This window comes from Schistocerca cancellata, chromosome 2, assembly GCF_023864275.1.
Source record: "Schistocerca cancellata isolate TAMUIC-IGC-003103 chromosome 2, iqSchCanc2.1, whole genome shotgun sequence".
Taxonomy (NCBI): Eukaryota; Metazoa; Arthropoda; class Insecta; order Orthoptera; family Acrididae; genus Schistocerca; species Schistocerca cancellata.
Window position 1 is genome coordinate 691,839,800 of NC_064627.1, and position 23,226 is coordinate 691,863,025.

General features: G+C 42.9%; 1 protein-coding gene across 2 annotated transcripts in view; it reads left to right on the forward strand.

The window, feature by feature from the left end:
- Positions 1-23,226, forward strand: part of LOC126162449 (serine incorporator 1) — a 122,476-nt gene that overhangs the window by 89,387 nt on the left and 9,863 nt on the right. Inside the window, exons 7-8 of one of the 2 annotated variants that reach the window (XM_049918965.1) lie at positions 6,536-6,733; positions 21,890-21,928. In XM_049918965.1, coding sequence (XP_049774922.1) covers positions 6,536-6,733; positions 21,890-21,928 — 237 coding nt within the window. The remainder of the gene's footprint in view (positions 1-6,535; positions 6,734-21,889; positions 21,929-23,226) is intronic. The other variant, XM_049918966.1, reaches the window with a different exon arrangement.

Here is a 23,226-nt window from a genome sequence, read left to right on the forward strand (position 1 = left end):
AGCCATTCTTGTTCGCTGTCCGTCTTCGTCCCTTCACTGCATGTGTTACTGTTTCTATGCGTTTGGGCGCTGATGACCACGCTGTTTAGCTCCCAGAAACCTCAAACCACACACACCTACAGTGGCATACTGTCCCCATACACTCCAACCAACACTTTCCACCCCCTCTGATCTATGATCTCCTCTCCATTCTCATCTCCAACCTTGTTCATTTGCAGTCCTCTGCTGATGCATTAGCTCATCTTTCCCCGCTCCTCCATTTTTTGTTCCTTTTTTCCCCCACCTCCCTGCCCAACAACCTCCTGACAATGTACCTGTTGGCAGACTACTCCCTGCACACTCCACCAGACAGCGTTCGTTTCTCTCCCCACCCGTACACTACTGTCTCTGCACCTTCACCTTCACCTTCACCTTCCCCTTCCCCGTCCCCCTCCCCCTCCAGATTGCTGCTTGGCATTCCACGTGATGTTGAATTTTGGCCAGAGATGGAGTTAGCGGTCATGTGTATGTAAGGTGTGCTTATTGTGTGTGTGCATGCGTGTGTGCTCACCATACCATTATTTTATAGATGTAAGAATATCTCTCTCTCTCTCTCTCTCTCTCTCTCTCTCTCTCTCCCCCCCCCCCCCCCCCCTGACGAAGGCTGTGGCCGAAAGGTAATAGTGAGTATCTTTTAATCATGCCTGCAGTTTGATGTATGTTCTTTTCGGTAAGTAGTTATCTATCTTTTCCTACATTGTTGATGTTCCTATGTGCAGTTTCCATTTTTTGATATAAAAACATGAGACACATTAATAAGATACTGTCCACCTGCACAAAGACATGGCAAGAGAAGTGTCATAAGAAACCACACTACATATCAAATCTATCTCGTCATTTAGTGACTTTGGAACCTTTGCATTGAGTCCTGTCAATGGCAAAACAAAACCTGATGTTGCTAAATTTTAGCATTGAAACAATTTTCTTGAATATTAAATTCTTGACATTTGGGAATTCTGTTCACAGTTCAAATTCTTTCCTTGGTAGAGAAATTTCTGTTTTCTAAGTAGCAACAACAAATGTAGATGGAAACAAAAGGTACCACAAAATGATTTATTAATCCATTTGGGGAGGGTAAAGCATTAAAGAGAATGATATTATATTGAAATTAGGTAAAAAAAGTTGTCCAGGCAAGGAGAGAATTCAAGATAAAATGAATGGAAATGCAGATCGTACTTTTATTTGCCTCGTCATGAAACTAAAATCTCCTTTTGCCACTACAACCTTAACTGTGCAGGAGAGAATAGTCACTGCGGCATGAAGGTTGCAGAGTTTGTCGTGTAGTGAAATTTGGATTGGATTTGGTTGCTGAGCCCATAAACCTGGACCTACTGGAAAGGCAAGTCAAAAAATAATGAAAAAGTTTAAATGCACTGGCACTGTTGGGAATGAGCCCAGGTAAGGCTGCCCATCAGTCTCTGCTCACCAAATTGAAGACATTAGTACACTCATTGATCACAGTCCAAAATTAGTGCAGCTGTAGTTCAATTGAACTGGACATTCCACACTGAATGGTAGCCACTAGTCTGTGATTTGCTCCACTTACTGCCAGATTTGTGCAATGAGTTTGGTATTATTTTAAGGTAGGACTGTATATAAATAGTTGTTTAGATCATGGAATTCAGGCTTTTTGTGTTCATTTACCTTCAAAACAACAGTTTGTCATCTTTTCTAATGACTTCAGACACGAAAGAAAACCTCTAGAAAAAGTTCACCAGGATTGCCAAAACTGCAGCAATTGAACAAAAAGAGCTTAGTGCAGCAATATCCTCATCAAACAGCCCTGGTGCTATTAACGAAACAGTGCAGCCTTGAGAATGAGATGCATTGTGTACAAGATCCTGTATGGATCTTCAGGTTAAGTAGATCTGCAGTCATTAAATACTGTACATTCTAACACCTGATCAAACAACTTGGCAATTTGATTCTGAGCAGTAAAATGTAGTAGTTAATATCATAACTGATGAGAATAAAAGCATACAAATTTGATCCTGAAATGAAGTGGCAATCATGCATTTGGATTTTCCCCTCCATAAAAAGGGAAAGAGCACATGTACTTTGCAGTAGGTGGCCACATGAGTAACATTGCGGTAGATGCAGGGAAAACAATAACTTCAGGTTTGGTACTCGTGAGTTTTCCCATCAAAATTCTTTGAATGCATCAAGAAGAAAAATCCAAAATTGTATCTGCACAGTGCACCAGCCCACTGTGCAATGGGAACAGTGTCTGCCTGAGATGCGAGATCCGGGCACCTTCCTCCTTCAGCCAGTAGCCCCTATCCTAGCTCTATGCATGTCTTCTTGTTCCCCAAAGCAGAAGAAACTGTACATGCTTGCTAATTTGCCATCATTGCGTATAAAGTGTGCATAAAGGACCCACCAGAAGTTTCCCACAATGCCAGCAAGTGATGTGACTGGCGGAAGCAGTGCATAGAACCTCGGGTAGAGTACTGTGAAAAGATGTAAATGTAAGAGTTTCAAATATGATAATGAAAACAAATCTCAAAGCTTTGTTTCTCTCTCATAGGTCATGAAAATATAGCAGTGATTGTGATGATCCAAGACCATGGCTCTATTTCTTAAATGCTGATGTCTTGTGATAAGGCGCTGGTACTTCGATGGAAGTGGTCTAGATGAAATGTGACAGATTGCAGTCGTATGATAAATTACATAGCTTTTTCCTTTCTTTTTACATCTTTTTTGTTTTTGTTCGGAATCAGGTGTGGAATGAGTCGTACATTTTCAGATTTTGTTTCTGCTGGATAATGTAACAATTTAATGATTGCAGGTTCTGAAATTGTTGCATCTCAACAGTATGCCCATAATGTGTTTGTAGTATAGGCCATTCACTGTACGCAGTGCTTTGCCTTGAGTCGAAAAACATTTCCCATTTTCTGCTTTGCAATGTTCATTTTGTGTATTAGGAACTTGGAACAAAATAGTGAAATATGGAGTTTCCTTTCTATTGTTCTTTCACTTTTAAATGTTTTCATTGCTCCCATTAGAGGAAAAAGGCCTCACAAATTTGACTGTGTATTGGGTCAGTAAAAAATGTAAAATATTATGTATCACTGTGTTCCCTCAACATTAGCTGAGCGAAACAAGTGGTTGAAATTTATTTATACGGTAAATAAGTTAAATCTTGTTGCTACTAAGGTTGAAAGGTAAAGCTTATTATTACAAGGTACTAAATTTTTTAACAGTCAATTACATGTCAGTGCAGTGCTATGGTAAACACCTGGTTTATGGATTGCCCAAGTCGTATATCACCATATCGAATAGGACGTGTGTTTTTGGAGGTGGACAGAAAACACATTTAATGTTAAGTTGTGCCAGGGTTGTACCGATTTTGTTCAATACTTCCCCAGTGTGCGGTGGATATGCCATTGTCTTTTCCTCCTCATTGTTTTTTCTGCTGGGCTTGTGCTTTCTGACTGAAAGCATGTCGGATTTCTCTCTCGTCATATCATTTTTCTAGTTGCCATTATGAACAAATGGATGGCATTGCCGTGGGTGCCATCTGTCACCAGTGTGGCAAACTTGTTTATGAAACACTTCGAAGAGAAATTACTGGAAACAACTGCACTGAAGTGAGAAGCCTACATGCTTTTTCCAATATTTTGATACGTCTGCTGTGGCCACATGGCAGTGAAAGACTACAGGAGTACCTCCAACATCTCAACTCTCTGAATCCCAGTATCAGATTCGCCATGGAGGTGGAAGAGAATGGTGAACTCTCCATTTTGTACATCTCAGTCAAGCTTGAAACAAATGTCACTGTAGGTCACAGGAAGGCCACCTACACTGATTTCTATCACCACACTGCCTGCTGCCATCATCCTTCAGTGTGAGGGTAAGCTACATACACTGGTTCACAGGGTCCATGCAATATCGGATGAAGGAAGCCTACCAAGGGAGCTTAACCACCTTAAGAATGTTTTCAAGATGAAAGGATATGACAAGAGACAAATCTGACATGCTTTCAGACAAAGTGCAACAAGCCCAGCAGGCAGAAAATGAGGAGGAAAAGACAATGGCATATCTGCCATAGACTGACAAAGTATTGAACAAAATTGGCAGAATCCTGGCTCAATGTGACATTAAATGAGTTTTCCATCCACCTCCGAAAATTGCATGCTGTTTTAGATACCGTGAAAGATGACTTTGGGCTCCATAAACCAGGTGTTTACTGTATTCCATGTAGATGTGATAGGGCTTCATGAAGTATGAAGAAACGGAAGTGCTAAGATGGTCATCATTGTTCTGGGGTTGTGTTCAGAGGAGACTATTAAACTAAGAGCAGCTGGACTATTTGATTTCAATAAACATGGAATTAACAGTTGTGGAATAACTGAAACTTTGACAATACAAGATTTTGTTAGTGTTAACCTACATTTCATGTATTTTGATGTTGTTTTTGCCATGAAGAAACGGCTCTATGTATGCAATACAATCGATTAAGTACTTTGCGCTGGTGAATATTTAACATAATTTTTCATAAACTATTCCACTAGCTCCAGATTCAAAGTGTACCTGTCTGCAAGTAAAGAAAGCATAAAATTTGCTTATTTTTTGTGCTATGTGAATGGTGATTTGTCTTAATTAATTCTAGTCTGCACTGTAACAATATCATTATTTATAAATATTTTATGGAATAAAGGTAACTCACTGAATAGTTGGTGGGGAGTAGATATGAATGTAAACAGGACTGTATGAACATTGCTAATTTTCGGTTGAGTCCTCTTCAGAGCTAAATTGTGGACATCCTGTCAATGGTTATGGACCCTCCAATCGACGGCTCAGCACATCAACATTTCAGTGAATTGTTAGCCTCATTCCTTAAATTAATTGTTTTCAATCAAGACTTTCCACTGCCATATCTAAAAGATAATTTGTACTGCGTAGGGTGGAGACAACTTTCTAAATACGAGGGCTATCCACAAAGTACATTACGTTTTGGAATTAAAAATACATAAAGTATTGGAATTTTTTTTCAATTATATACAGATGAAAGCCACACTTAAATACTACTTTTCTACATAGTTGCCATTTAAATTAAGGCACTTATCGTAGTGATGGACGAGCTTGGAAATTCCTTCGTCGTAAAATTCGGCTGCCTGCGCCTTCAACCACGTGGTTACCTCGTCTTTTGGGACAGAAAAGGTGTGATTTTTGTGGATTTCCTGGAAAGAGGCACTACAATAAACTCTCAAAGGTGTTGCCAAACTCTGCACAACCTCAGAAGAGCAATACAAAACAAGTGCAGGGGAAAGTGGGGCTCAAAGATCTTGCTGATTCACGACAACGCCCGGGCCCACACGGCAAATGCCACTCGTGAAGTTCTCGAATCTTTTAAGTGGGAGTTGTTTCCTCATCCGCCGTACAGTCCCGACCTGGCACCGAGCGACTTCCACTTATTCCCAGCAATGAAGAAGTGTTTGGCTATGCAGCGTTTTGAAGACGACACACAGCTTCAAGAAGAGGTAACCACGTGGTTGAAGGTTCAGGCGGCCGAATTTTACGACGAAGGAATTTCCGAGCTCGTCCATCGCTACGATAAGTTCCTTAATTTAAAAGGCAACTATGTAGAAAAGTAGTATTTAAGTGTGGCTTTCATCTGTATATAATAAAAAAATGTTCCAATACTTTATTTATTTTTAATTCCGAAACATAATGTACTTTGTGGATAGCCCTCGTAATAGGTAACAAAATTCATCTGGATGTGCAGTACACAAATTCCTTCCATCATTTCTGTTGTTTACTGCGTGTAGTATTTTATGTCTTCCGCAAAAATGACATACTTGGTTATGGGATCAAAATTGGAGAAGATCAGAACTGATATTTGAGATTGTAACTGGAAATGAAAGTTACAGAGATGAAACATGATTGTGTAGAATTTATTCTGAGGCAAGGTTATACAAAGTTTATCCTGAGACATAATTTTTCATTGATGATGCATATTCAGCATTAAAACAGGGTATATGAGGAAAAAAATAGCCTATTCACTCTGAAGCAAATTTATCTGTTGTCACAAGAATATCTGAAGAAACTAAGACGGTGACCATTCAGAGTAGTTTGTATAGCATGCTATACATGTCCTAATATGTTTAAGGATTATAATAGTAGTGGCCAAAGGCAGTCCAGCGGTGTACACGGTCACAGGGTGGACAGAACCTAGACTATTATTGGACTCGTTATGAAGCAGATGTTCATCTTACTATCCTTGACTGAAATTGTATGCTTTTGTTGTCTTCCTGAAAGTCATTTAACTGCCACCATGCATTGTTTTGTGCTCACAGAAGTGAATTCTACCAACAAAGCAGTCCTGAACTGCTTTCCCAAGGGGCATATGGTGGAGTCTTCATTCAGATATTGGCAATTCTCCTGTGTACACAACTTGAAGTAATATGAATTACTTTGAGGAAGTTTACAGAGGATTGCAAAAAGGAAAATAAGTATTTTCATCTACAAAATGCTATTTTGCTTGCTTTTGCAGATACAAACTGTAAGCTGAGTCTTCTGAACACTATATCTGGTACCACTGAGGATCCTAATGGCAACAATGTGAAAATGGAAGGAATCATTGGGCTTGCTATATGGATGTGCTGTGTATTGTATTCATCCCTGCGTACAGCATCCAATTCATCAAAGATCACTATGACAGAACATGTGCTTGTTAAGGATAATGGTGCAGGTAAGTTCTTGTTGCTATTAATGTAAAGGAATGCAGATGTTTCTTTGTAATTGGTAAGCCTCTGACTTGTCATGTATAACAAACTGTAAGTATTTCAGCCAGTTTGGCAGCTAAGGGTCAAAACGCCAAGTATAGCACCTTCTCATTTACTTCAAGATGATACAATGAATCATATGCTTCCATTTAAAGTATTATTTAAGTCACTATCTCTGAGCTTCTCAGAATGTATAGCCATGTAAAGATGTTGTATTCTCTGTGGTGTATTGGTGAATGTATATGCTTTTGTTTCATTAAATACACAATTTCCACAGATACATCAAAATGTGTGATGATATCTACTATGTAACACACATTATAGCAGCACCCTGCAGTGTTCTGTCTGTCTTCAGTCTGAAGCAGCACTGTGAGCATACACTCTGATGTCCATTTTTATGCATCTGATGCAGGTTGCTGCCAGGACAGCCTCAGAAAAATGATTTAGTCATCATTTGAATACTATTTCATTACTTGCATCTTCCCTCTAGTGAATGTCACTCTCAGGCACTTGCAAGAGGAACATGATAGTCAAAACTTGGCAGAGTCAGAGCAGGGAGAAAACGAGGGGACGTCTATTTCGGCTTAGGCACCAACACCCAATAGTTGCCAAGAAAATGATGGTCGAAGTTTGGATGCCACTTCATCAGTAACGGAAAGGAGAGAAATAAAAAGAAATTAAAAGACTGGGTGTGGCAGTGAAATGATGGCTGTGTAGTGATGGAATGGGATCAGGGAGGGGGCTGGACGGGTGAGGACAGTGAATAACGAAGGTTGAGGCCAGGAGGGTTACGGGAACATAGGATGTATTGCAGGGAAAGTTCCCACCTGCACAATTCAGAAAAGCTGGTGTTGGCGGGAAGGATCCATATGGCACAGGCTGTGAAGCAGCCATTAAAATGAGGGACATCAGATTTGGCAGCGTGTTCAGCAACAGGGTGGTCCACTTGTTTCTTGGCCACAGTTTGTCGGTGGCCATTCATGCGGACAGACAGCTTGTTGGTTGTCATGTCTACATAGAATGCAGCACAGTGATTGCAGCTCAGCTTGTAAACCACATGACTGGTTTCACAGGTAGCCCTGCCTTCGATGGTATAGGTGATGTTAGGACTGGAGTAGGTGGTAGTAGGATGATGTATGGGATAGGTCTTGCATCTAGGTCTATTACAGGGGTATGAGCCTTAAGGTAAGGTATTGGGAGCAGCAGTTGTGTAAGGATGGAAGAGTATATTGTGTAGGTTCGGTGGATGGCAGAATACCACTGTAGGAGAGGTGGGAATGATAGCAGGACATTTCTCATTTCAGGGCACAACGTGAGGTAATTGAAACCCTGACGGAGAATGTAATTCAGTTGCTCCAGTCCCGGATGGTACTGAGTTAAGAGGGGAATGCTCCTCTGTCCCTGGACTGTGCAACTTTGGGAGATGGTGGGGTCACTGCAGACGCAAGGAGCACAGGTAGCTAGGCTGTATGGAAGAGCTTCTTGGTATGGAATGGGTGTCCCATTACCGCCCTGCTCGTCACTATTGATGCCACCTCCCTGTACACAAACATTCCTAGTGCCAATGGCCTAACAGCTATTGAACACTAGCCTTTCCAAATGCCCTATGGATTCCAAACCAACAACCTCCTTCCTAGACGCCATGACCAACTATATCCTCACCCACAAGTACTTCTCATTTGAAGGCATTACATACAAACAAATCCGGGATACAGCTATGAGCACCTGCATTGCACTGTCCTATGCCAACCTATTCATGGACCACCTAGAAGAATCCTTCCTAAAAGCCTAGAATCCTAAACATCTCACCTGGTTCAGATTCATTGATGACATCTTTGCTATCTGTATCGAAGATGACACCCTATCTACATTACTCCAGAACCTCAACAATTTTTTCATCATTTGCTTCACCTAGCCCTGCTCAACCCAACAAGTCACTTTCCTAGATATTGACCTCCACCTCAGAGATGACTACATAAGTACCTCTGTCCATATCGAACCTACTAACTAGCAGCAATACCTCCACTTTGACAGCTGCTCATTCCATACAAAGAAGTCCCTTACGTACAGCCTAGCCACTGATCGTCGTCGCATCTGCAGTGACGAGTAGTCCCTTTCGGAATATACCGAGGGTCTCACTGAAGCCTTTACTGACTGTAATTATCCTCACAACCTTGTACAAAAACAAATCTGCTGTGCCTTATCTTTCCAGTCTCCCACCACCTCTCAAAGTCCCACAGTCCAGCCACAGAGCAGCATCCCCTTGTAACTCAGTACCATCCAGGTCTGTAGCAACTGAATTACATTCTCTGCCAGGGTTTTGATTACCTGATGCGGTGCCCTGAAATGAGAAATGTCATGCCCACTATCCTTCCCATCACTCCTACAGTGGTATTCTGCCATCAACTGAACCTACACAATATACTCGTGTATCCTTACACAACCACTGCTCCCAATCCCTTATCTCATGGCTCATACCCCTGTAATAGACCTAGATGCAAAACCTGTCCCATACATCCTCCTTCTATCACCTAGTCCAGTCAGGTCACTAACATCACCTATCCCTTAAAAAGCAGGGGTACCTGTGAAACCAGCCATATGGCCTACAAGCTAAGCTGCAACCACTTTGCTGCATTCTATGTAGGCATGACAAGCAACAAACTGTCTGTCCACATGAATGGCCACCGACAAACTGTGGCCAAAAAACAAGTGGACCACCCTGTAGCTGAACACACTGCCAAACATGATATCCCTCACTCCAGTGACTGCTTCATAGCCTATGCCATATGGATCCTTCCCCCCAACACCAGCTTTTCTGAATTGTGCAGGTAGGAGCTTTCCCCGCAATACATCCTATGTTCCTGTAACCCTCCTGGCCTCAACCTTCATTAGTCACTGTCCCATTCCAGCACTACACTGCTGTCATTTCACTGCCACACCCAGTCTTTTACCCCCCAGGGGCTCAGCATTCGTTTGCTGAGTACGGGCTTGGCGACCCCGGGGTCCTGAGCTGGGGACTGGTCAGCGCCGCCAGTCTCCTGTCACCGTAACCCCCGGACATGCTTCAGCGACCACCGCATGGCGTGGCGGTGGAATGTTGTGTGCTGCGGGGAATGGTAATCTTGGCTTGACCGCCTGGATTGCGAGAAAGGTAAACCTCTATAAAAACCCCTCAATCTTCCGGTGTGCTCCGCGCCTATGAGATGCATGTCTGTTGGGGTGGAACAGTCGCAAGCGGGCAACCTCTGGGGCACCTGCCGCACCCCAGTTGTATCAGGCTTACTCAGGCACGCGGGGCTCTGTCTGAGCGGACCTTTAGTTCCCTAGCTGCTCGTGGGACCACAATGGACCCTTCGACCTCTATGTTTCCCCCTACCAGTGGATTGGGTGGGCCACTGGTAGGAAAACAAACCCAATCGAAAAAGCGACTTCGTGCTGGGAGTCCTCCAGCGCCTGGTGTTACTAGAGATTTATCAGACTGTCGTAACAGAGCACATGCTGATAATCAGAATGTGTTTTTGATTGTCAAACGGAGGGAAGGTAGCTTTGAGAGAGTTTCTCCCTTTTACATCCACAAGGGTCTTGAGGGAATTGCAGGAACACTGAAATCTGTGAAGCGTCTGCGCAATGGTACTCTGTTAGTTGAAACTTCTAGTTCCCATCAAGTCACTTCTCTTCGGAAAGCAACCTGTCTCGGAGAGTACGCTATCGAGACCGAGCTCCACTCCACTTTGAACTATAGTAAGGGTGTTGTGACATGTAGGGACTTGGTGGATATCCCCAAGGACGAGTTGAAATCTGAGTGGGCTGACGAAGGTATTGTCGACGTGCAGCATATTATGAAACGAGTCGATGGTGACCTAGTCAAATCCGACTCGTTTATTCTCACGTTCAATTGCCCGAGACTCCCAGAGCATGTTAAAGCGGGTTTCTTACGTTTGCCAGTACGGCCATATTTCCCGAACCCAATGCGCTGTTTTAAATGTCAGCACTTTGGGCATACTACGTTGGGGTGCAATGGGATAGCCACTTGTGGTAAATGTGGTCAGCCTGCCCATGAAGGAGCCGATTGTTCATCGCCTGTGAAGTGCGTGAATTGCTCTGGGAGTCACCCTGTCTGGAGCCGGGTCTGCCCCATCTATCTCGAGGAACGGAAGATACAGGAGATCAAAACAACTAAGCGCATCCCCTATGGTGAGGCCAAGAAGCTCTTTAAGGCCATGCAGCCTCCTGTGTTTACAACATCTTTCGCTTCCACTCTGCAGAAACCGGTACAGTTGGCCACTGTTGCTACACAAACGGAGGTTGCTAGTGTCAGCACTAATACTTGCGTTTGCCAGTGCACTTGTGCTGCTGCGGTTGTTTTGCAACCTGCAGCTCTCCCCACAACGTCGGACAAGGCCGTGGTTGCTGACATTGGGGTACTTCCTGCCTCTCCCCATATGGCACCTTCTGCCCAGGCGAGTAAAGCTCCAACTGTTGACAATGTTCTGCATTCTAAGCCCCCCAAGACGAAGACGCCGAAGGTGAAGGTTTTGCCACCTGAGGACACTAGTCAGGGTCAGTCCGATGACGATGCCATCGTACTATCTGTGACATCTCCCTTGGGTTGCCATCAGAGCTGATGGACATTGATGTCGACCGGGAGCGATATTCTGGCCCCAGGAATAAATCTCCGGCCAATACGGGCTCCCCTCCAAAGCACAGGGGCAGGGTGAAAATTCAGCCACCCTGATCACTGGCTCCCATATTACAGTGGAACCTGAATGGGTTCAGGAAGCATGTGGCCGAATTACAACTCCTTGTACAAGAGCACCCCTTGTGCATATGTCTCCAAGAGACACATTTCCGGGCCACTGATTCTCCTTCTTTACGGGGCTATACCGTGTATCGAAAAGATGATCTGATGGGGGAAAGGGCCAAGGGTGGTGTTGCAGTTTTTGTCCATGACATGCACCACTCATCTGAGCTCCCTCTCGTTACGGACTTGCAAGCAGTTGCCGTTGACCTTCTTGTGGGGCGGGGAGGCTCACAATCTGTTCCGTTTACTTACCACCTCAGGATGCAACAGACTCTGAGGCTCTCACAGACCTTATTACCCAACTCCCCCGCCCATTTCTCCTTCTGGGGGACTTCAATGCTCATAATATCTTATGGGGCACAATGACTACTTGCCCCAGGGGTCGCATTCTGGAAAGCCTCATGGCATCCGAAGAACTGTGCATCCTCAACTCTGGTGCTCCCACTCATTTCTGTACTGCTTCTGGGTCGTTATCAGTTATTGACCTTTCCTTTTGCTCTCCAGCACTCGCGGATTCTGCTCTGTGGGAGGTTGCTGCTGACCTCCATTCTAGTGACCACTTCCCCCTTTGGATTCGCCTCCTGGATGAGACTGTGGCATTACCAGTGCCACCCAGGTGGTACCTCTGCAGAGCTGACTGGACACTTTTCAGCGATTTAGCTGTTTTGGAACACCGTGACAGCGTCCACGAATGGGTCGACCATGTTACAGCCGTGATCTCCCATGCTGCTGAATTGTCGATCCCACGGTCCTCAAGTCATCCCAAGAGGCGCCCTGTCCCTTGGTGGAACACTGAGTGCCGCTCAGCCATCCGAGCCTGCCGTGCAGCTCTGCACCGCTTCAAGTGCCGTCCCTCAGCTGACAATCTTGCGGCCTTTCGGGTGGCAAGAGCCAAAGCGCGGCGAGGGATTAAAGAGAGCAAACGACGGTCATGGCAATCGTTCCTGAACTCCATCTCCCGCTCCACTAGTTCTACAAAAGTATTGGAAGCCATCAGGAGGATTTCCGGGAAACGCAGCCAACTACCTGTCACGGCATTGCTGCATCAGGGTTGTCTACTCACGGCACCGAGAGACATTGCCCAGACACTGGCCATGTATTTTGCGGAATCTACTGCCACTATTAACTGTGATCCAGATTTCTGCCGCTACCGCACTGCCATCGAGAGGGATCACTTGGACTTCCGGTCTCCAAATTCTGAACCCTACAAATGCCCCTTCACAATGTGGGAACTGGATTCGGCGCTGTCTGTGGCTCATGATACTGCGCCAGGTGATGATCAAATCCTGTACAGCATGCTGCAGCACTTGTTGCTGCCATCCAAGGAAGTTCTCCTGAATTGTTTTAATATGATATGGTCGTCCGGCACGTTCCCTGACTCGTGGAGGGAGGCGATTTTTATTCCCCTCCTCAAACCGGGAAAAGACCGAATGCATCCCAGTAGTTATCGGAGTATTGCTTTGACGAGCTGTGTTGGGAAGACATTGGAACGCATGGTCAACTGTCGCCTGGTTTGGCTGCTCGAGACCAGGCAGCTCCTTAGCCACTCTCAGTGTGGCTTTCGGAGATGTCGTTCAACTATAGACAACTTGACCCTGCTTGAGGCGGCCATCCAGCAGGCCTTCCTACGTAACCAGCATTGTCTAGGTGTATTCTTTGACATTAATAAGGCGTATGACACTACTTGGCGGCGCCTTATCCTCAATCAACTCCATCAGTGGGGCTTTCGTGGCCATCTCCCCATCTTCATTTGGTCCTTTCTTTCCCGCCGCCTCTTTCGATACCGGGTTGGTAATGTGTTATCTGATTTGTACGTGCAGGAGAATGGTGTTCCTCAGGGAAGCATTTTAAGTGTCACCCTCTTTGCCATCGCCATTAACAGTATCACGTCCACTATCCGGAGTCCTGCCCAGTGCTCCTTGTTTGTGGACGATTTTGCTGTTTTCTGTTCTTCCTCCAGTCTTGTCACTGCTAGTCGGCAGCTGCAGCTTACGATACAGCGATTAGAGGCATGGACTGCGAAGACGGGTTTTACCTTTTCTGCAGACAAATGTGTGTGTGTTCATTTTAATCGTTCTCGATGTGCTTTTACCTCCCCTGAATTGCGTCTGAGGGGCACCATTCTTCCTTTTAGGGACACTGTGAGGTTCCTGGGCCTCACTTTTGATTCCAAGTTGTGGTTGCCGCACCTTAAAGACCTCAAGGTGCGGGCCCTGAAGGCGCTGAATATTTTGAAGTGTCTGAGCCATCGGTCCTGGGGAGCAGATCGGGTGCGTCTGCTGCAGTTTTATAGGGCTTTTGTCCGGTCGCGTCTTGACTATGGATGCACTGTGTATGGGTCAGCGAGGCCTTCGTATCTGAAGATTCTTGACGCAGTACACCATGAGGGTATCAGGCTGGCTACTGGTGCCTTCCGTACCAGTCCCATCCCCAGCCTGTGTGCTGAGGCAGGGGAACCGCCGCTCGCCATCCGGCGGAAACTCCTCATGGTGCGACGGGTGTGTCAATTCCTTGCCTGTCCTACCTCCCCTGCATACCCTACTGTTGCCTGACCGCCTATGGAACGTCTCTTTTTCCAGTCGCCCAAGGGCAACGAGACCATTTGGGATTCGTGCCAAGCATTTGCTTGAGTCCCTTGGTGTGGAGCGTGTGGCACCCCAACTCCAGGGTTTTACCCGTCTGCCATCCTGGTTGCTCCAGAGGCCCAGCGTCCTTTTAGACTTGTCAGAGTACTGGAGGAGCTGCACTCCAGCATTTGTTTTTACCTCCTTATTTTACGATATTTTAAACCAGCATCCCGACCATGTACCAGTATTTACGGATGGCTCTAAACAGGGGGACTCTGTTAGTTGTGCTGTTGTTTTCCCTGATCGAGTCGTCAAGTTACGGCTTCCTGCAGCGTTTACCATCTTTGATGCCGAATTGTTTGCAATCTTGCGGGCATTGGAGCAGATGAGATGTGTTCCCAGTCTTAAGTTTCTCATCTGTTCTGACTCCCTGAGTACCCTTCAGACCATGCAACACTTGTACCCAGCGGATACGGTCGTCCAGAACATCCATGATGCCCTACTCCACCTGCAACGGCAGGGGAAGGAGGTTTCTTTCTGCTGGGTGCCGGGGCACGTGGGAATTAGAGGAAACGAACTGGCGGATGTGGCTGCCAAAGATGCATGTTCCCTCCCTCACGTTGTTGAATGTGCCGTCCCCCTCCATGCTGTTACCTCCCTTTTGCGTTTTCGTGTTATGCGTCAATGGGAAGAGGAGTGGCTGGCAGTCAGTGAAAATAAGCTGCGTCTGGTCAAGGCCACCACACGGCCATGGCGTACGTCCTACCAGTCATGCAGGCGGGATGAGGTTCTCCTCACTCGCCTCCGCATCGGGCACAGGCCCTTAATGCACGGTTTTTTACTCCGGCGGGAGGACCCCCCAATCTGCAGTGCTTGTGGCGTCCAGATTACGGTCCGCCACATTTTACTTGACTGTCCTTTATTCTCTGACCAGAGGGCGGTGGTTTCCTTGCCACCAGATTTGCCCACTATTTTGCAAGACGACGCAACGACTGTGGGTAAGGTCTTACGGTTCTGTGTCCTGTCCAGTTTGTTGCCTCGGATTTTAGGGAGAGGATTCTAATGTGCTGCTGGGTGACTGGCTCACCCAGGCTTTAGGTAAGAGATCCGCCAGTCACGATTACCTACTTGTTTCACTTTGATTTCTGTTCTCTTTTCCTTGTGTTTCCTTTCCTCCTTTAGTGCGTTTCTTCTCTTCTTGTTTTGCCTCTGTATGTGAGGATTTGGAACTGCGTCAGGTCTGTGTCTTTTAGCCGTTCTCCTTGTTCGGTGTCCGTCTTCGTCCCTTCACTGCATGTGTTCCTGTTTCTATGCGTTTGGCTGCTGATGACCACGCTGTTTAGTGCCCGAAAACCTCAAACCCCACACACACACACACACACACACACACACACACACACACACACACACACACAGTCTTTTAATTTACTTTTATTTTTCCCTTTTCTGCTGCTTCCTCCCTCCCCTCCCCAACTTCTCTCCTGCCCTCTGTTTAAACTGCAGCACTTCACTGCCTGCCACTCCCATCATATTATCCCTCCCCCTCCCTGCCCCAGCCTCCTCCTTCCCCCCCTGCGCGGTTGTCATTCCCGTCATGCACTGGTGTTGCTGCTTGCAGTGTGGTTTCAGTTGCCTGAGACTGCAGGTGTGTGTGTGTGTGTGTGTGTGTGTGTGTGTGTGTGTGTGTGTGTTGTTGACAATGGCCTTAATGGCCAAAAGCTATAATTTCATGCATCTTTTTGTTGTGCCTATCACGACTTAGCATCTCTGCTATATGGTGAGTTGCAACTTTCCTTCTCTAATAATGTAACAAAAAATATTGTCACATATTTCCATGACAACAATATAGAGAACAAGACTATAAGACTGTTTTTAAAGCACAAATTCAAAGATGAGCTTTTTTTTTCATTTCAAAATTTGAGTAGTGTCTGAATTCAAACCCGGAACCTGGGACATTTTGATCATTGGTTAAAGATTTTAACCTTAGGCTGTTACATTGTAACGCCAGGAGAAACTCAGTTCTCACTTTACCTAGACTACTATTTCACCCAGCCAATATGCTACCATCCCACATGGGTACATACTGCATGAGAGGACTGATTAAGTAGTTTCAAAACTGCATTTATTACATTAAATTTATAGTTATGAATAATTCATCAAATGAAAAAGAAACTCACCATTTTTCTTTAAAGTGTTAAATTTGAGCACCATTCAGCACTTGACACACACTGATTTGATGGGCGACTTCTTCTCAAACCTTAATATATCAGCTGGTAGTGGAGGCACATATACATGGTCCTGTATGATCTCACAAAGGTAAAACTGCATGGTGTCAGATCAGGTGAACATAGAGCCCTTGTGAAACGAGCCCTGTCACCTGGCCTCTTGCAGCCAACGTAGTGGTCAGGTACATCGTTATTAAATCAATCTTGTCCACCATCTCGCTGCCAAATAGAATTCAGTGGTTCAGCTTCATCCAATTGGAGGAGGAGCCATAGTTGTAGCCCATCAAGATAAAAAAAACTAGTTACAGTTGCTTCACTGAAAAAGAAAGGCTCAAAAACTTTCTGCTGGGATATGGCACAAAAATTTAGGGAAGACTCATTTCAACTGTAGTATCTTATGGGTATTACATTAAATTCAAAACAAAGCCTTTACAGTATTTTATTTATGGAAAGCCATTTGTCAATTTACTTACATTGGTATTAATGAAATTCTTGTATGAGTTAAAAGTGTAGTATATTTTTCACATGACTGTGAACAATTGACCTGTCTTGGTAACATATTGCAGGCTTATTTCTGTGTCCAGTGTGAAAGAGCAATGCGTATTTTCAATCTTGTGCTGAGTTGTCCACCATCTCGTTGGTATTTTCAAGGCTAGTTTAATAACCGCCCATTTTAGGAATAAAGATTTTTTTGCAAATCAAATATACTTTCCTCCATGAGACACACACACACACACACACACACACACACACACACACACACACACACACACACACACACTCTCTCTCTCTCTCTCTCTCTCTCTCTCTCTCTCTCTCTCTCTTTCTGTTATATAGGCGTATGTCAACAATGAATAAAGTATTTGAGTGCACTTATTTTCCGATCCAAAAGCAAAAAATGTGTCCCAGTTAATGGTACTGAGCTTTACACTTATCACAAAAAACCACATAGCACAACTCACTTCAATGGGTGGGTAGATAGATTCAAAATAAACTCTTAAGTCAGTGTCATTTTGGTATTAATATAGTCTAACACCGGCTTGCATTAGCAAGTCATCAAACATGAGTACTTACTTGGCCACACTTGTATAACACTCTTTCAAACTAGTTTCAAAGAGCCTTAATCAACAAAAATTTCTGTGGTCAGTAACTTCATTGTTATTTAACAATTGTTGAATAGTGGAACTTTTTTCTACACTTGATGCAAAAGGGAATTCTTTCAGGAATAATCATTCTAAGTTTTTGATTATCGTCAGCTTGAATTTGTGAAGATTTTTCAGTGTGTGAATCTTTTGACTTTCATATTGTCATCTTGCTGCATGGTTACATCTATAACTGAATAGATGATCAGTGTTAGCCTTTTTGGTATGGACAATAGTTGTCAAAGAAAACTTTTTATCCCACCTCTTACTTAGTATCACTAGACCTTTAGGAGCCCATATGACTTAAGCCAGCAATCTGCCTCATTTCCTACTTTATTGGGACTGCACTGGCTATGTACTGCCACCCCCCATCATCCAGAAGCTTCTATATAATTTTGAAAAAAGAAAAATTGGCAAAAGGAGTGCTAGTTCACAAAATAATTCCAATATATAAATATTTATGGAAAATGAAATTTATTCTCACTTGCATTGTAGCAGCTCTAAGTCTGTTGCAATAACAAATGCATTATATCAATGTATGAAATTCTGAGTCTGGCATGTAAATACTGTGAGTTTTATGTTCTACTTGGCATTAAAAATTAGTTATCAGCAGCAACAAAGGCCAGTATTAAAGTATCATAACGTAGTTTGCTGAAATAAGCTAAAATCTCACCCCAGTTTTTGGTATTAGCAGGGTGTATACGACCCAGGAGATCCGGGAAAAACCCGGGAATTTTTTCATCCTGGAGAAAACTGGGAAAAACCCGGAATATTTTTATAATTCCGGGAATTTTTCATTGTTTTAGTTTTCAGTTAAATTTTTGTACTTTTGACTGGTAAGAACCGATACTTTGACAAAGGATACTACTGTATCCCGCTACTGCAAAATAATAATTCAACAATGAAACATAAATGAGAGAAAAAAATGAAAATAACTTAAATTGCATAGGAAATGCGCCACATACGACGACACACATTGCTCATGCAAGCGTCTGCCAGTTGAAAATGTGTCAAAGGCTTGAGGAAGACTATGCAGTGCTTCATTACAACAAATTGCCTCCAGTGAGCGTGAAGTCGCAACTGTTTACATTCGATTTGTTTTAGCAGTTGCACACAGACTCATGCACATGCACAGTTGAGTCATGTTTGAGTAGTAGATTCTCCCACTTCTGGCAACAGGAATGTAGCTGTTGGCTGTGCAAACAGTCTCAGCAAGCAGCTAGATGCTACCGGGAGAAGGAGTTGCCAAATTCATATTCTTGAAGGAAAAAACTTGTTTCACAAAGCGCCTAGCATCCAACGCACGTTTGCCTATCAATTATTCATATGATTTTGAAACGCTTCCCTGTTAGTTTTTGAACATGTTAAGTTGATTTCTGAATGAATCAAAAGTTGACTTTTGAATGCAAGCATAGTGTACGTGATGTCTCTGTCAGGAAAATCCTCGTCACATCTAGAAATAAACTTTCCGCAGACAAAAGGGGACGGTGCTATACGAGCCAAGGGAGTAAAGCCTAACGGATGAATGCCAATCGCTGTCTGATTATGTGGTTGATTGGATTTGCGAAAGATCAGAATTGTTATAATTACTAGCGAAATCCGTAGATTCAGATTACCAGAATAGAAATAAATGACTGACAGGAATAAGAGGTGTGAAAGATTATCTTCTTGGTGTATCCAAGAAAATGAAATATTGACAGAAAATTTTTGGCCGGATCGCTACACTAGTAAGGACCAGTAGTACAGTCCCTGGCTAGCAGCCGCGTAAGTTCTATTCTGTAACGCGGAAAACTTGTTGTTCGAACACGTAATGATGCCTAACTGGGAAATAATCGCAGGATAACTAAACCTGTGGTTCTGGCAGGGTTAGTGAAGTTAATCGGTGAACAAATTTTGACAGTGGCAGAAATAGCTACAGAATTGGTGATGACAAGATTGTTTGTTAGAATGAGGGAGGGGAAGAAATGGAGATATCACACAAATTATGGAAGAATAAGACGATTCCAAATTTGTATAAAAATTTCGTAATACTACTTTTCGATCACGTGCTTGAGAAGCAGGTGCGTATGAATGAAATGTGAAACTATTTCCTAACATAAAGCTTTTTGCTTGTAGTAGGCCTAATAGGCATTTGATATTGGTACATATTGGATTATATTCTGTCGTGTTATAAAAATGGTCATTTGTACCAAAACAGTCTCATTTATTTGGTGTATTACAAAATTGCTGTGATATTAGAAAGGCCTATTTTGTTTTATCTAGCAGACAGGGACAAAATAGACGTAATCAGCTCGAGAAACACCAGTCTTGGGTATTCACCCTTTATCGTGCCACCCATGCATCTCACGACACAGGCTTTTTAATTGTCCTATATGCTCAAATTTTCTCTGTTCCCTTCAGAGCCTCGGTGTGCTGTACACAGTCCACCCCTTAGTGCAACGGGTCCAAGAAAGTTTCCACTTGCTCGCTGTTGAGGGAGTCACTGTGATGTTCATATGGGTTCCTGGTCACGTTGGTCTGATGGGAAATGAGGCTGCTGAAGCTGCTGCCAAGGCTGCAGCCCTCATATCTCGGCCAGCTAGCTATCTGTGTTGCCATCTGTTAGCAGGTGGTGCCACTTTGGCATTACCACTGGTCTTCTTCTTGACGAGGACAAGTTCCGGGAATTTAAGCCTCTCCCAACAGCTTGGCTGACCTCCCTCAGCCCTCTTGTCGTGAGGATATCATTTTAGCGTGTGTGCGTATGGGCACTTGTCTTTTTAGGTAAAATTCAGTCGTCAGTTGCACTGGTAGGAAATTTATTTTGCTTAGCTGGTTTCAGCAGATTAATCTGTCATGTTCAGAAGTTTAATATTGGTTTAGGAGATGTAAATATCATCGTAGAAGCATAATTCCATGCATGTCAAAAATACACATATTGTATGAGATGATTATAAACACATTGATAATTTACAGTGAATTAATCACATTTATGTACATAGTCAAGTTGCTCTAGTAAATCATACCACTTTGTGCAGACATTAAAGAACACATCAGCATCTGGATAACCTTCACATAGTTCATGTCATTTCTTGATGTGCCTGCATGTTAGGCATATAACTTCACAAACCTTTGTGAAACTTGGTCACGAGCCAAACATTGCGTAATTTTGTGAAATCGGTCAGTGAATTATTTATTTGGATTGAAGGGTTATGGCGGATAGTATCTATGGAACCCATCCAAAACCTTTCAGGTTCGATCACATAACATGCATGAGCTCCCACATTTCTTGATGACTTCACAAAATAATGACTTTCTGTTGCCTGCATATGTGTGTGACTTTCAGCACAAAGTAATGTATACATTATATGCCCACTGTTGGAAGTAGAATTATTTTCTGTGTTGTTTAAGTTCACAATGTGATATGCATCCAGTGCGTATATCTTGAGGGTTACTTTCAGCCTGGAATAACTGCTGCTAGTTAATATGAAGTTGTTGCAATCTTACATTGTCGCCCAAGATATTTGATTTTAGCCTCATGAACTGTTATTACAGGGCTTATCTTCTACAAGTGATGGAACAAAACTTTGCCAGTTATATACATTGTTATGAAAATAAATTCCCTATCTGTGTAAATAGTTATGAAAGTAGTGTAATACATGCCTACCTTAGAAATTTGTTTGAAAATGATGTCTTATTTTTAAGAATGACTTAATAGATTTATTTATATGATAAAATAATAAGAAATGGCTTGCATTTAGTATGTATTCAGTACTTAATTGCACTTTTTTTCTTTAAAATGACTATTTGGTTGTAAAAATAATACTGCATTGTTAAAAATCTGTGACACTAAAACTGTTAATAGACTATCTTGGCTCTTAAACTTTTTAAGAGAGCTGCATCAACCTCTAGTTTTTTATTAAAGCTCGTTTCTGTTCCACATTTTATACTAATATGAATAATACATTTTACTGTTTCGTAATTATTCAGCTCAACAGCTATAAAATTAAATAATGAATATGTGCATTTACAGAGCCAAAGCTCTCTTATTGATAACCAGTTATCTTCAGTATTAGTGAATTAACAATACACTGGAATACGGATTAAGCATTGTAGTTTGAAATGATTTCCAACTGTGTTAATTTTTGTTGGCTGTAGATCATCTTAATTACTTATAGTAAACATCAGGACAACTACCGGCGCATAAAACATCTCTGCTGCTTGCAAAAAGTCTGTCATTCGAGTATGTTTTGATTTAAACCAAAGGAAAGAATCTGTATGTGATTTTTAAAACTGGATTCGTATTGCAAAAATACTTTTGTAATTAAAAGAATATAATCTGTTCTAAGTAGAGAATTTAGCATATGTAACTATTTTGCCAGTAACATGCATTTTTTGTATCCTGCAGTGCGACATACAGGGGAGGCATCATTGGTAGCTAATGAAGGTAGGCACCCAGTTATATATCTTTTTCCCTATGGTGCATTGTCTGTGGTGTGAAATTAAAACTTTTAATAATCAGATCCAGCTGCAAGTATATTGACATTCATTATGTACAGAAAATCTGTGATGCTCCTGTAGTCATTCATATATCTGTTGCAAAATGTCAATGGACAATGAGACATACAAGAGAAGCACTCAGTTGCTTGAGGTTAAAAACTATTTTGAAAGAGTGTGTGCATCTTCGGACTACTCATCTCTCTTCTTGTGTGTGTGTGTGTGTGTGTGTGTGTGTGTGTGTGTGTGTGTGTGTGTGTGTGTGTGTTTGGGGAAGGGGGGGGGGGGATTACTGGGTTAAGTAGGTATTTGCAACCTCCACCAGCTTTCGAAATATCCAAGCCACCTGGTTAATTAATGTAGTCTCTTTCTCTTTTGATTGTTAGTACCCTCATATGGCAAGATTGTGAACTTTTGAAGTGACCAGTGATGTAGAATTGTGATGTATTCCATTCTGTTTCATTATGGCAGATGCAGCAAATTATTCAGATGTTCAAATCTCTTTTGCAATTGTGTGATAGTTTTATTAATTCCAATTAAAAAACTCAAACACTGAACCTAGCAAGGAGCAGATGTAATATCGATAAAAGGTGAGTAAATAAAAACTTTGAAAACTTGCGTGGTTGAGCACTGAAAGGGTTAAGTAGAGGGCACGTTTGGCATGTAAAATGGGTGTGGAGAACACACTTATCATGACCTAAAAGTTACTGGAGGGGAACTCTAAAAAGAGGGAAGAAGATAAATAGCAGAAACATAGAGTATAAAAAGTTGGGAGGGCGGAAGGGTGGGATTAAAATATAAAGTAATAAGAGAGAGATGTTATGTAGCTAAAATCACTATAACAGGAGGAAGAGCTGGTGCAGTAGTAGGTGTACATTTATAGCCAACAAGCTGAATGAAGTGGAAGTGCAGTGCCCTCACGAACTGTAAACACGCAAGTGGAGCAACTAGATTACAAAATAGGAACTGCGTGAGTTGGAAGCCAGCTAGGTGGCAGCTCTTCAGCATTGAAAGTATGAATGACATGTAGGAGAATGGGAGCAAGGAGGTTAAATATGTAGGGAACCTTATGTATTAATATGAAGGAATAGGAGGGGGGAGAGGGAAGAGGTAAAAGAAGAAATGAGCGATGTAAGGGTCTTGTAAGAGAGAGAGAATGTTACAAGAAAGGTAAAAGAACTTGCTGTGTTAGATAAAAATTTTGACCTGGGAAGAATGGAAAGAAAGGTGCCATAAGTGTTGAAAGAA